At 51.9% G+C, this 13,162-nt stretch overlaps 2 protein-coding genes across 4 annotated transcripts; one reads left to right on the forward strand and one right to left on the reverse strand.

Annotated features, from left to right (window-relative positions):
• Positions 1-5,237: 5,237 nt before the first annotated feature.
• On the forward strand, positions 5,238-11,252 carry FOSL1 (FOS like 1, AP-1 transcription factor subunit). Of its 3 annotated transcripts, none has more exons than XM_074371720.1 (4): positions 5,238-5,679; positions 7,692-7,889; positions 9,658-9,760; positions 10,172-10,336. In XM_074371720.1, exons 1-4 carry the CDS (start codon positions 5,590-5,592, stop codon positions 10,192-10,194), a joined length of 414 nt encoding a protein of 137 aa, XP_074227821.1. In that variant the 5' UTR covers positions 5,238-5,589; the 3' UTR covers positions 10,195-10,336. The 3 variants fall into 3 exon arrangements, with proteins under 3 accessions (XP_074227821.1, XP_010955466.1, XP_074227820.1); XM_010957164.2 differs by having other exon boundaries at positions 5,247-5,679; positions 9,653-9,760; positions 10,172-11,252; XM_074371719.1 differs by lacking the exon at positions 5,238-5,679 and adding an exon at positions 5,711-6,816 and having other exon boundaries at positions 9,653-9,760; positions 10,172-11,252.
• CCDC85B (coiled-coil domain containing 85B) lies at positions 11,171-12,848 on the reverse strand. Its single transcript, XM_010957163.3, has one exon. It carries the CDS (start codon positions 12,691-12,693, stop codon positions 12,094-12,096), a length of 600 nt encoding a protein of 199 aa, XP_010955465.1. The 5' UTR covers positions 12,694-12,848; the 3' UTR covers positions 11,171-12,093.
• Positions 12,849-13,162: the final 314 nt, after the last annotated feature.

Genomic DNA, 13,162 nt, shown 5'->3' on the forward strand with positions numbered 1-13,162 from the left:
AATGGGTATAACATCTTCATCTGTCTCTACAGGGTTGATGTGAGGATTAATGAATCACCTTGAATGGTGCCTGGTTCATAGGAGCTATATGAGTGTGAGCCACTAGTGTTACCCTCTTGGCCCTCCAAGACCCCCAATCAACATACAACTTAAAAGAACACAGGGTGGGGGAAGGGTAGAGTGCATGCTTAGCATACACAAGGTCCTGGGTTCAATCCCCAGTACCTCCTCTAAAAATAAATAAGTAAACCTAAAAAAAAAAAAAAAAAAAAGGAACACAGGGTGGATTAAGCATTCTGACCCCACCCCTTCCCAGACCTCAGACCCTCCTGTGTAGCAATATGAAAGGTGCCACAGCTCAGAAAGGTCCAAGTCTGAGAGTAAAATGGTCAGAATTTTTAGAGATTCTTCTGTGAACATTTAAAAAATCCCTCAGGCTACTGTGTGGGAGGTGGAGGGGAGGGAGCTAAGCTGGAGGCTGTGGAGAGTGTCCAGGACAGATAGGATGGGGTCAGAACCAAGGGAAAGAAATCTCTGCTGAAGTGGACTAAATGTCACCTCCAGATATGGGGAAAACTGGAACTCTGAACCATTGCTGGTGGGATGTAAAATGGTACAACCAATTTGGAGAACTGTTGGAGAGAATCAAAGCCAAACATACGGGTACCCTACGACCCACAGTTCCACCCCTGGGCACCTATCCAAAAGAAGTGAGTGCAGGTAGACTGAAAGACGCATCAGAAATGCTCACAGCAGCCTTATTCATAAGAGCCTCAAACTCAGAGAGCACCCAATACCATTAGCAGGAGAAGGGAGGGAGCGATTGTGGGCTATTTGTGCAACGGAATACACACAGTAATAGAAAAGACCAAGCTGCCGCTTCACCCAACAATGCAGACGAATCCCTCGGACATGCTGAGTAAAAGAAGTCAGACCCAAGAGAGCACACGCTGTAGGGTTCCATTTATACGAAATTTAAGAACGGGCAAAACTGATCCATGATGAAAGAAGTCAGAATAGTGGTTACCGGTGGGCGGCGGATGTTGACTGGCAGGAGGCACAAGGAGGTTCCAAGCTGTTGGAAATATCCTATGCCTTGATCAGGGTGGTAGTTACATATATTTATGTAATTACATACATGTACAAAATCACTGAGCTAGACATTGGATGAGTGCACTTTACTGTATGTTAAACTTCAATTTCATCAGCAACCTAAATAAAAGAATCAAAATTACAAAACTATTAGAAAAAAGTCATAGAGGTAAATGTTCATGACCTCAAATTTGGTCATGGATTCTTAGATTTGACACTGGAAGCATGAGCAACAAAAGAAAAAAATAGATAAATTGGACTTTATAAAAAGTAAAAAATTTTGTGCATCAAAAAACATTGTGAAGAATGTGAAAAGACAAATGTGAGAGAAAAATTGGCAAATCATGTATCTGATAAATGTTTTGTAGCCAGAATATATAAAGAACTCATGTAATTTGACAGCAACAAGAGGAAACAACCCAGTTAAAAATGGGCATGAGGAGATGGTATAGCTTAGTGGTAGAGCACATGTTTAGCATGCATGAGGTCCTGGGTTCAATCCCCAGTACCTCCATTAAAAAAAATGGGCAAAGGACTTGAATAAACATTTGTCCAAAATATATGTATACAAATGGCCAACAAGCACATGAAAAGATGTTCATTGATCATTAAGGAACATGACTGGTGTTAAGGAAATGCAAAACAAGACACAATAAGACACCACTTCATACCCTCTAGGATGTATTTTTTAAATGGAAAATAATAAATGTTAGCAAGGATGTGGAGAAATTAGAACCCTCAGGCACTGCTGGTAGAAATGTAAAATGATAACAACCATTTTGTAAAATAGTCTGACAGTTCTTTACGAGGTTAAACAGAGTTACCATGTGACCCAACAATTCTACTCTTAGGTATATAACCAAGATAAATGGAAACATATGTCCACACAAAAACTTGTACACAAGTTTCCATAGAAGCATTATTCATAATAGCCAAAAAGTAGAAACAACCCAATGTCCATCAACTGTTGAATAAATACATTGTGGTATATCCATGCAATAGAATATTACTCAGCCATAAAAAGGAAGGAAGTGTTGATACATGCTACAACACTGATAAGCCTGGAAAACATTACCCTAAATAAAAGAAATCATACATAAAAGGTCACAAATTGTATAACTCCCTTTATATGAAATGTCCAGATTAGGCAAACCTATAGAGACATAAAGCAGATTAGTAGTTACCAGGGGATGAGAGGAGAGGGGTTTTGGGAGTGATTACCTAATGGGTCTGAGTGTTTTTCTGGGATGATTAAAAAGTTTTGAATCTAGAGAGAAGTGGTGATTGCCCAACATTATGAATGCACAAAATTTCACTAAAGTGGACACATTAAAATGGCTAATTGAAATATTTTGTGAATTTCACCTCAATTTTAAAAATAAACTTTAATGTAGAAAGGGAATGGAAACTGGAAAACACAAACGTCACCTCTGAAGCTCTAGGGGCACAAATAGAACCTACTGGATGCAAACAAAGCACATTCACTCATCGCCTCCTTTCACCTCACTGCAGTCCCAGGAGGTGGGGATTCTCTGGGGTTCAGAGACAGAAAGTGATGGAGCCAGACTCACACAGCTGCCTGGGTGTCTCAGACCTCCCAGTCCCAGACTCCCGAAATCACTGTGGCTCCTGGGGATTCTTGCCTGGCCTCCCTGGGTGAGAGCTGGTGAGGTCAGGGGCCAGGAACGTTACTGCAGCCACGAGACAGGATTTAGTGACTGAGGAGCTTGGAATGTGCAGCCTCTGAAAGGACCTCCTTGTGGCTTCACTGACGGTTAGAGCAGGAAGGGACTTTCAGAGTCACGTAATCACACACACACACACACACACGCACACACACATTTGAGACCTGAGACCCTTGTCAGTCACTGCCCCAGGCTGCTTGGGGAGCGGGGCAGGGTGGTGTTTCTGGAGCTGGCAGATGGATGCAGTCAAAGCTGACCTGTGTTAGGCCTCACATCTGCCACCACCTGGCTGCCTGTGTCACCTTGACCTGTCCTGCTTGGGCTCAGCCAAGGAGAATAGATATCAGTTAGTGTATGTGTGTATGCACTTGCGTGCATGTGGACTGCATAAGTGCCTTAGCATGTGATCAGAGCTCCCAAATCGCCCACCCTAGGGTTTTTAACATGTGTATTTATTTTTGCTATTTGTCAAGTTCTTACTATACACTTTACTAAGCATAAGACATTACTTTATATCTATTCTCCAACAGCCCTGAGATGTTATCAATATACAGTTATCATTATGTCTTCATTTTACAGATGAGGCTCTGAGAGATTGTGTGCCTCATCTAGGACACACAGCTGATGAGCAGCCTAATCAGAATTCAAACTCAGAACCCAGGCTTGCGTGATTCCAGCATCTATGTTCGTTTTCAGAGTCATATTGCCTCAAAAATTTCTCTTTCGCGCGCGTACACATATACACGCTCCCATATAGCTCTCATTCTGGTTAAACGGTGCGTTTTTTTTCTTTAGAGAATGACAAGCATTGAGTAGAATAAGGGCAAGGGAGAGGCACCAGGCTGGTAACCACCTTCTAAGTACATGTCACTTTACAGCTTACAAAGCACTTTCACATTTGTGATCTCATTGATCCCACAGAAGCCCCATGAGGTCAGCAGAAGGCTCAATTGTTCCCACTGGGATTAGGACTCAGAGGGAAGGTGACCTGCCCAGGGTAACAGAGACAGAAAATGGTAGCTCTGGGACTGTAAGCCCAGGGCCAAGCTGGTCTCTTGGCTTGAAGTCCTGAATGCATCCACAGACCCTGACCGCTGTCCCCAAGGAAGGCAGCCCAGGACCTCACCTTCCTGAAATCTTCCTTCCCTAAGGACAAAACTGGAGCTGATCAAATGGAGATACCAAGGAAAGCAGGAGAGCCAAGATCTCTGTCTGTGGTTGTGTGACACTGGCAGCTCCTTACTCTCTCTGGGCCTCAGTTTCCTCATCTGTAGAATGGGAAGAGGCAAAGAAGAAGCTTTAGGGTGGTCCTCTCAGCACTGACATTCTGCATATGTGAAAAAGTATCTGTGAGGCCTTTGAAAATCTTGGCCTGAGCTTGGGCTTGGCGCTCCCATAGCCCTGATTTGGCAACCAGCTTCAGCCACTCGCTTAGTGATCTTAGGCACTTCATTTCAACATCTCTCAGCCTCAGTTTCCCCATCAGTAAAATGGGGATGATAATGGCACCTACCTCCCAGGGTTGTTGATCTTTGGTTGTTGACATTTGGCCCTGACCTCACATTCACACAGACTTCTGACATAATCTACAAACAAGGCTGATGACCACAGAGCCCCGGAAGAGCAGCTATAGTCTTTAAAGAAGATGGCATTTATCAGACCATGGGACAACTGTGTCCCAGTCCAGGCTCTCACTGCTTATAGGGGTTCTGAATTGAAACTTATCATAGCTCCTAAAATTATCCCATGAGTAGTGCAACTATACTGCATTGTATGTGCAGATAGTTCAAAGCATTAACTTGTCATCGTAAGCATTTAAACTTTACACTAAAATATTCAAAAATAGATAAACAACAAGTTTATACTGTATAGCACAGGGAACTATATTCAATATCTTATAGTAACTTATGATGAAAAAGAATATGAAAACGAATATATGTTCCTATAAGACTAAAGTATTGTGCTGTACACCAGAAATTGACGCAATATTGTAAACTGACTATACTTCAATAAAAACATTCTAAAAATTAAAATATATATATATACACACTGTTTTTGTAACCCTGGTTTGTCATTTATTCACTTTTTAGTATACCTGAACCTTACAACAATGCCTGAGGAAGGGCCTTACACGGCGACTTGGATGGCAGTAGCATGGGTCCCGGCATGAAATAAGTACCCATTTGATAACAATATATTATCATCAGTCACATTTATAATCCACTTTACAGTTTCCAGATCCCTTTCACATTCTTCATTCCAGCCTCCCACGTGTGGCAAGGTCACTATGTGATTATTTCGTCCCATTTTATGGATGCAAACACTGAGGCCAGACCAGGCAGTGAGTGGGCTCCCGAGCGCGGGCGGCCGGGTATCAGTCAGAGCTCCGGGACTGAGCCCGACGGGGCGGGGCGGGGCGGGGCGCCCGGCGGCTCACAGGTGCGTAAAGCCGCCGGGGAATCCTTCGCTCCACCTGGGTGCGGCGAGGAAATTGCACCATGTATGGGCAGCTACGTCAGAGGGGGCGGATCTGTCGCCGGGGGACGCCAAGTCCGCCCCTTTTCCCCACCAAAAGGCGGCTACGGGACTATAGGAGGCAACGAAAAGTTCGGGGCGTTCTAGCAAAAGGCAGCGCGTCTGGAGAGGTGGAGCCCCGAGGTGACCAGCGCCGCTGAGAAACGCGCCCCCCTCCTCCGTGGAAGTGGTTCAGCCCGCGGACTTTTCATTCATAAAAAGAAAAGAATCCGCGAGGAGCGAGTGAGTCAGAACCGAAGCCGCCGACGCGGACCCCACAGAGCAGCCAGCCCAGGGCATGTTCCGAGACTTTGGGGAACCCGGACCGAGCTCCGGGACCGGCGGTGCGTACGGCGGCCCGGCGCAGCCCCCGGCAACAGGCCAGCAGGTGAGAGGAACCCGACGCCTGGGGTCCATAGGACAGCTCCTGGGATGTGCGGTCCGCTCCAGCACACTCAGGGACTGGGGCCGGGAACAGGAGTGAGGAACGGGCTTCATGGCCGTGGCAGTAGATCCTGCTTATTCTCCGGGGTCCAGGGGACACTTTCCTTCCCACACGGCCCAGGGGAACGCGCACAGCGGGCTGAACAAAGGTCTGCGAACATCCCCTCTCTCGCTCTCCCCCTCTCCCCTCTCTGCTGTCTGTCCCTCCGTCTCTGTTACCTTCTTTCCTTCCTCCTGTCCACCGCTAATTTCTTTGTTCCATCTGCGTCAGAAGTGGTCCCTTAGTCCGTGATTAGTCCTAGCCCCGACAGGATCACAGAGGGTCTGATCCATCTCGGACTTGATTTCCGAGATCTGGAATCTGAGCTGCGGCCAAGACGTCCCCACGCACCGGGCACCCGCAGGCCAGCCCCAACATACTGGCAATCCTCGGCAAGCTGTGATCGTCTGTCTGTGTGTCCGCCCGTTTGTCTGTCCCTGCCTACCCCGTCGCCAAATCCTTATCCCCATCTCGGCGCAGTCGAGCCTGGTGGGTTCCAGGAGACTGTTCATGACCATTTTAAGGGATGGGGCCGGTAGAGGTCGCGAGGTGCCGGGACGTGAGCAAGGTCATGTGGTGGGCAACTCCCGCGCCCCCGACTCTCCGCACCGAACGGCGCCCGCTGCCGGCTGGGGGGATCTGGGAGGCTGCAGGTGCCCATTTCCTGTCGAGGGGCCCTGAGCACGTGTCGCTAGGGGAGGGAAGGAGCAGCGTCCGTTCCGCCGAGTCACGGTGGCTGACTCACCCGGGGCGCCCCTCCCTTCCTGGCCCGGAGCGGCCCGGGCCCGGACAACCTCGGGAGCGGAGATGCCGCCGGCGGTACCTCGGCCCGGAACTTGGGTCACTAGGCCACTGGGCCTGAAGTGCTGAGCCGGGGACACTGCTGTCTAAACTTGCCTGGGCATGTGGGGCTCTTCCTGGACTACTGGGTGCCCACACCCAGGGCCCAGCCCCAGGGCTTGAACCCAGTTCTCCTCCTGAACCCTGAGCCCCCATCTCAACTCATTCCTCACATTTATGGCTGAAAGAGAATCGTGGCAGGTAAGACCTGGAGTGCAAACTATGCAGCCTTGCATCAGGCTGGGCAGTTTCCACCTCATTTACCTTATTTCACAGAATCTAAGACCCCACTGATTTTAAAACTCACCATTATTTTGTACCACTAACATTTTTTTAAAGTTGCCAATTAAACTGATTTCAGAGCCACTAAAAAGTACTTCTTAGTATCACTGAAATGCTGTAATCCTCACCTATGGCAGTATTAAACATGAGGAAGCAGAGGCACACTGAGGTTAAATAACTTGCCCAGACAGCCAGTAAGTGGTTGAGGTAAGATAAAAGCTGGGATAGCCTGAACCCAGAGCAGTGGCTCTTGCCCTCCACAGCCCCTGCGTGTTGGGCACCTGCCACTTACCAGGTTCTGTCACACACATTCTCTCACCTGATTCTCAGAGTCACCCTCGAAGTTAGGAGCTGTCATTACCCTCTTTGTGCAGATGGGACTCAGGCAGGGTGCAGGAGTGGGTCCAAGCCTGGCCATTTGAGCCCAAACCCCACTTCCCACTTATTGGCTGTGTGTCCATGGATGACTGTTTTCCTATCTGAAAATGAAGATACTGTTGTGCAAATTATATGAGTCAGTATTTGTAAAGTGGCTGGGACAGTGCCTGGAATTCACACTTTATGAGCTCTGCTAGGGGAACTAGAGGCACAAGAAGCTATGTGACTTGCCTAAAGTCACACAGTTCATGAGTAGGGATTTGTCAGCCAGTCAGTCTCTGGCTGCCAAGCTGTGCTCTCTGATCTCTCAGAACCAGCAGCTGCCTTGAGGGTGGACAGCAGTGTGGCTTCTGTCCCCTGGAAGCCCCTCAGTCCGCACAGACCTCATCCCTGGTCTTCCATATCTTATCCTTCAGAAGTTCCACCTCGTGCCAAGCATCAACGCTGTAAGTGGCAGCCAGGAGCTGCAGTGGATGGTGCAGCCTCACTTCCTGGAACCCAGCAGCTACCCCAGGCCTCTGGCCTACCCCCAGTACAGCCCCCCACAGCCCCGGCCAGGAGTCATCCGGGCCTTGGGGCCAACTCCAGGAGTGCGTCGCCGGCCCTATGAACAGGTAAGGAGCAGAGGCATTGCACAGGTTCTTGTGCCCACAGGGGTGCTGAGGTGCAGAAGATGAGTTCTTGTCGAGAAGAAGAACACGGGCTTAGAAGGTGGGTGAGAAGAGGCCCAGTGGTGACTACTTGCCAAGGAAGAAAGTGATAAGAGCCCCTAGGGAGACCTAGAGGGAAAATCGGTCACTTCTGGATCAGGGAAAGTTTCCTGGAGGTGGAGGCATATTAGCCTAGGAGGATGGGTAGGATTTTCATAGAGACAGATGAGGGAAAGGACATTCCAGGTAGAGAGGATGGCAGGAGCAGGAATGGAGGTGGAGATGAAAATGTGTAAGGTGTATATGTGGAAACCTATGTGGACAGCAGAGGGTCTCCACCTGCTGACAGGTATGGAGAATGTGGGCTTATGCTGTCTACGTAGCTCGGGGAAAGAAAGAAGGGAGAGGGTTCCCTTCAGCTACTCTCTGGGGCTCAGTTTCCCTACCTCATTTAATTCTTGCAAAAAACCCTCTTGGGAATGTACTCTGGTTTTCCCCATTTTACAGCCATGGACATGAAAGCACAGAGAGGTAAAGTCACTTGCCCAAGATGACACAAGTAGTGAGTAATGAGACAGGTCTTTCCAATTCTACAGTCAGATCCTAACCATCAAGCCACACTGTCTCACCAGGAGCTAAGAGAAGGCTTGAAGCAGGGTGTGCTGGGAACTCATGCCCCACCACCAACCCAGCCATTCTGCCTGCACACTGCTAATAAAGTCCTAACCAAAATAAACAAAGGAGACCTGGAGGGTCTTTAAAGGAGTGGCTCCTCTTTTCTCTCCCTGCAGCATTTTGGTATATGAGACTGGTGGGCTGAGGTCTGCACATTAAAATGCTTGTTCTGACAGCAGGGCAGAGGATGGGAAGGGAGGTCAGGATCCTGGGAAAGATGTGTGATCAACCATGGGTGGATTTCCCAGAAACAGAATGGCTGGCCTTTGTGACCAACTGGAAGGAGACCTTGGTGTGAGCCTCAGAGGCAGGCTCCTGGACTTCCTTCAGCCCTGTCCTGAGGGTGGCCCTTTGATCCTGGGTACTCTGGACTGGGGCTGTGAGCTGTGAGTAGGGTCCTTCTGGGGGAGGTGGTCTCAGTCAGCTGGCCTCTTACTTAATGTTAAATAGAGTGAATGGATTTGTTTCTGCCCTGGAACCACAAAACAAGTTATTTATCCTCCCTGGGTTTCAGTTCCTTACACAGAAAGCTGGGTTAAGAATCTGTGCAAAGCACTTAGCTGGCACATAGTAGATTCCCAATGAATAACTACTTAGCAGCACTCATTAGCCCCACTTAGTGCTTACAGCCCCTGGGGAAAAGGAGACTTGGTTATCAAGAGACTGAAAAAAATGGGGGTCCTTTGAAAAAGAGTGGCCTGGCCCCAGAGGCTCAGAGGAGGAAAGGACCCTTCTGGCTGCAGAATAAAAGAAGGCTTCAGGGAGGCGAGGGCATCTTGAGTCCTGGGAGATGAGGAGGGTTAAGATTTATGGAAGGACAGAGGAGGGCATTCCGAGAGGAATCAGGAGGGAAAAGCTGGGAGGAAATTTGACTAAACCAAGCTTACTAAAGCAGGGAACTGGTAGGGGGCAATGGTCCCTAAAGCGCAGGCTGAGGGCTCCCGTTAGCTGCCATGCCCTCCACCAGGGTCCTACCACCGGGCCAGCGCACGAGGCAAGGGCCTGGCAGCCAATAGCACAGGGTCCCCCTCTCTGCTCACTCTACTCCCCAGATCAGCCCCGAGGAGGAGGAGCGCCGTCGAGTGAGGCGAGAGCGGAACAAGCTGGCCGCGGCCAAGTGCAGGAACCGGAGAAAAGAACTGACCGACTTCCTGCAGGCGGTGAGCACTGGCGAGTGAGGAGGGTGCCCAGGTCCCGGCCCACAAAACTTCAGAGGGGCCCCAGTTCCCAAGAGCCCGCGGAGCCTAAGGGGGAGCCGCTATATAAAGTCCCCTCCTCCCAGTTCCCTGTCAGAAGAGCACTCCGACGAGGAAGAAGTGATTTAAAATTAGTTGCACGAATCACTCTGAACAGAGCAGATCTGAAGCTGGGCCCGACAATCTCCTTCGAAGATGCCCCCGGGTCTGACGGGAGTCTTGCTCATTTTTCTCCCAGGGGCTCATGGGAGTTGTAGTCCAGACCGCAGGAGACTCCCCATTTCCCCCGCCTCCAACAACGTCCCAATCACTACCACTCAGGGAGGCTGCGCGGTATTAGGCTCTCATCTTGACTCCTCTCCTGACCCTCCATAGGAAACCGACAAACTGGAGGATGAGAAATCCGGGCTGCAGCGAGAGATTGAGGAACTACAGAAGCAGAAGGAGCGCCTGGAGCTGGTACTAGAGGCCCACCGCCCCATCTGCAAAATCCCGGAAGGGGCCAAGGAGAGCGACACCAGAGGCACAGGCGCTGCCAGTGGCACCAGCAGCCCACCAGCCCCTTCCCACCCTGTGCCTTGTATCTCCCTTTCCCCAGGGCCTGTGCTTGAACCCGAAGCACTGCACACTCCCACGCTCATGACCACACCCTCCCTGACTCCTTTCACTACCAGTCTTGTCTTCACCTACCCCAGCACCCCAGAGCCCTGTGCTTCAGCCCATCGCAGGAGTAGCAGCAGCAGTGGGGACCCCTCTTCTGACCCCCTTGGCTCCCCAACCCTCCTAGCCTTATGAAGCACTCCAGCCCCCCTCCCTGCAGGTGCCACCCTAACCAACATCTCCCCACCCATTGGTCCAGCTGGTCTGGATCATATCCCATGTTCAACCCCAGCAGCTTCTTCTTCTTCCTTCCAGATGAGACTGAGCTTATTTTGCTTCCTGGTAGAGCTAGCTTGGGGGCCAACAAAGCTGCCCACTGTTTCTCTAGAGCCGGACTCTCTAGCACAATTTGCACTAGAACAGAGACAAAATATTTCCCATTTGTGCAAGAAAACTCCTGGCAGCTCCCAAGGGACTTTATAGATTCCCCAGAAGTCCTTTGGAGCCCTAACTCCCTGCAGACCATCCCTATAGTCTTCATCACCCTCTTCCTGTGATCCACCCAACCCTATCCCTGATAGAAGGTGACACTCTACCAGCCTAGAACACTAACTCACCCAGCCCCACTGCCAGCGGCACCAGGTTATTGAACCAGGACACTCTGCCAGCCCCTCTTAAATGAAACAGCTCAGGAGAGTGCCAGAGGCTTCTGTGATGAGCTGACTTGCAGCCCCCAGCTCTGAGAAGACTTTAGCTCCAAGGAATCCAAGCCTCCACAGCGAAGGCAGCTATTTATTTTCCTAAAGATCGTATTTTTATACAAACCTGCCAAAATGGAATAAAAGGCTTGAAGTTCTGGCTTGCTTTCATTGGACCGAGAGGATAAAGGGAGAACATTTGGAGCCAGAAGCCGTCTCAGCTCCACCAACTCACTATGCAACCTTGGACAATTTATCTGATATTTCTGGACCTCGACTTTCTCATCTGACAAATGAGGCTACATCTGTTCCGCCTCATCTCCAGGATTGAGAGGAGGAAGAGAAGTGCCTTGGGGTGCCAAATCAAGAGGATTATCATCCTCCTCCTGGTGGGGGCCCACAGTGCTCCCGCGTGTGCCACAGAGGGCGCTGTTATGGCCCCTTCTAGCCTCAAGGGAGGCAGCTGAGTGGGTTTTAGGCCCCCAACACCTGCTTCCTGCCCCATTGTCTTGGACAGGAAGGAGCCGGGAAGGGAGCTGGAGCCACTTCTGGGGCCGGATCACGGCCTGTCCTGGGGCCAGCCAGATAGGGGGGCCCAGGGGCTAACAATGGTCCAATATCCCGCCCCAGGATTGAAGTAATGGGGGTCATCCATCTTAGTTCTGCAGTCCCTCCTTATGGGAATGATACTCTGTCTCAACGTCCCCACCCCCGTCTCAACGCCGGCAAGTCCCAAACAGACGCTGCCCGGGCCACGGGCTCTGCTTCCGTCTCAGTTTATTAGCCCCCACCCAGCCCCCAGCAAGTCCCTCCGCTCCAGCCTCCAATCCCCCTGCTGCCCCGCCAGCGAGAGCCAGGGGCCCTCCTCAGTTTTAGGGTTTCTAAGTCCATGCCAGCGGACCCTCGTGCACAAACGGGGCGGCGTCCAGATCCCGAGGTTCGCCGCAGTCTCGGCGCTTGGGAAGCAATCTGAGCGGACGTCGGCGCGAAGCTGTGCCCTCAATCATCTGGGGAGCAGGCCAGGGGCAACTGGTCGGGACTGCCCACGCTGCCGGTACTGGAGCTTCCATCGCCCAGGTCACGGGGACCGCAAGGAGGCAAGGCCAGCTCGGGTGTAGGCCCAGTGCCTGAGCCCCCCGAGCCGCCGCGGGGGCCCCACTCCTCGCCCAGAGCCAGGCAGAGCTCCTTAAGCGCCAGGTTCTCCCGCAGCAGCTCCTCCTGGCGGCCCTCCAGCTCGGCCAGCTTCTGCCAACAACCGCCTAGGTCCTCGCGCACAGCTCGGGATGCTTGGGTCCCGAAGAGCTGCCACTGGCGCGCGGCGCGACGCCCGCGCTGCCGCTCCGAGTCCAGGAAGCAGCAGAGGTCGCGCAGCTCGCGGTTCTCGGCCTGTAGGCGCCGGTTCAGCTGCTTGAGCTCGCGGATCTCGCCCAAGTGACCCTGTAGCTGCCGATTCACCTCCTGCATGAGGCGGCCGCGCTGCACCAGAGCCGCCAGGCGCGCCGCCTCCTCCCGCCGCAGGCGCCGCACCAGCTCCTCCTTTCCCAGAGCCGCCATCTCCTCATCCGTCAGCTCCTCCAGGCCGCCCGTCTCGGCCTCCATGGCTGCTCAGGCCTCTGGAGCATCGCCTGCCCGCTGCCGCGGCCCAGGAGCCCCACGACGAGCTCCGCGTCGCTTGGGCTCGGGAACCCGGTCGGCGGACAGTCTGTGGTGGAGCTAGCGTAGGCTAGCTCCGCGCGGGGGTGGGCACGCGGCGGTGCGCGCGCCGGGGCGGGGCCGCATGACGTTAAGGAAGGACAGCCAATCCTGGCAAGCCTCCTAGGAAAGGGGCGTGGCCTGAGCACCCAGAGAGAGACTGTTCCTTGCGCATTCTGGACAGCGGAGTCTGGTACCGGCATCACCGACCAACGTGCCAGTCAACCCCAAACCTCCTCAAGCTCGAGGATAGACCTCTCGACTCCTTCTGGGAGCCAAGACTCGGGTGTCGGCCCCCGACTCTCCTGCCCACCCTACCGACGGAACTCAGCCGGATCGCCTTTTCTTCCTTCCTAGCTCAGCTCGAACTCGAGAA

Source organism: Camelus bactrianus, chromosome 10, assembly GCF_048773025.1.
Source record: "Camelus bactrianus isolate YW-2024 breed Bactrian camel chromosome 10, ASM4877302v1, whole genome shotgun sequence".
Lineage (NCBI taxonomy): Eukaryota > Metazoa > Chordata > Mammalia > Artiodactyla > Camelidae > Camelus > Camelus bactrianus.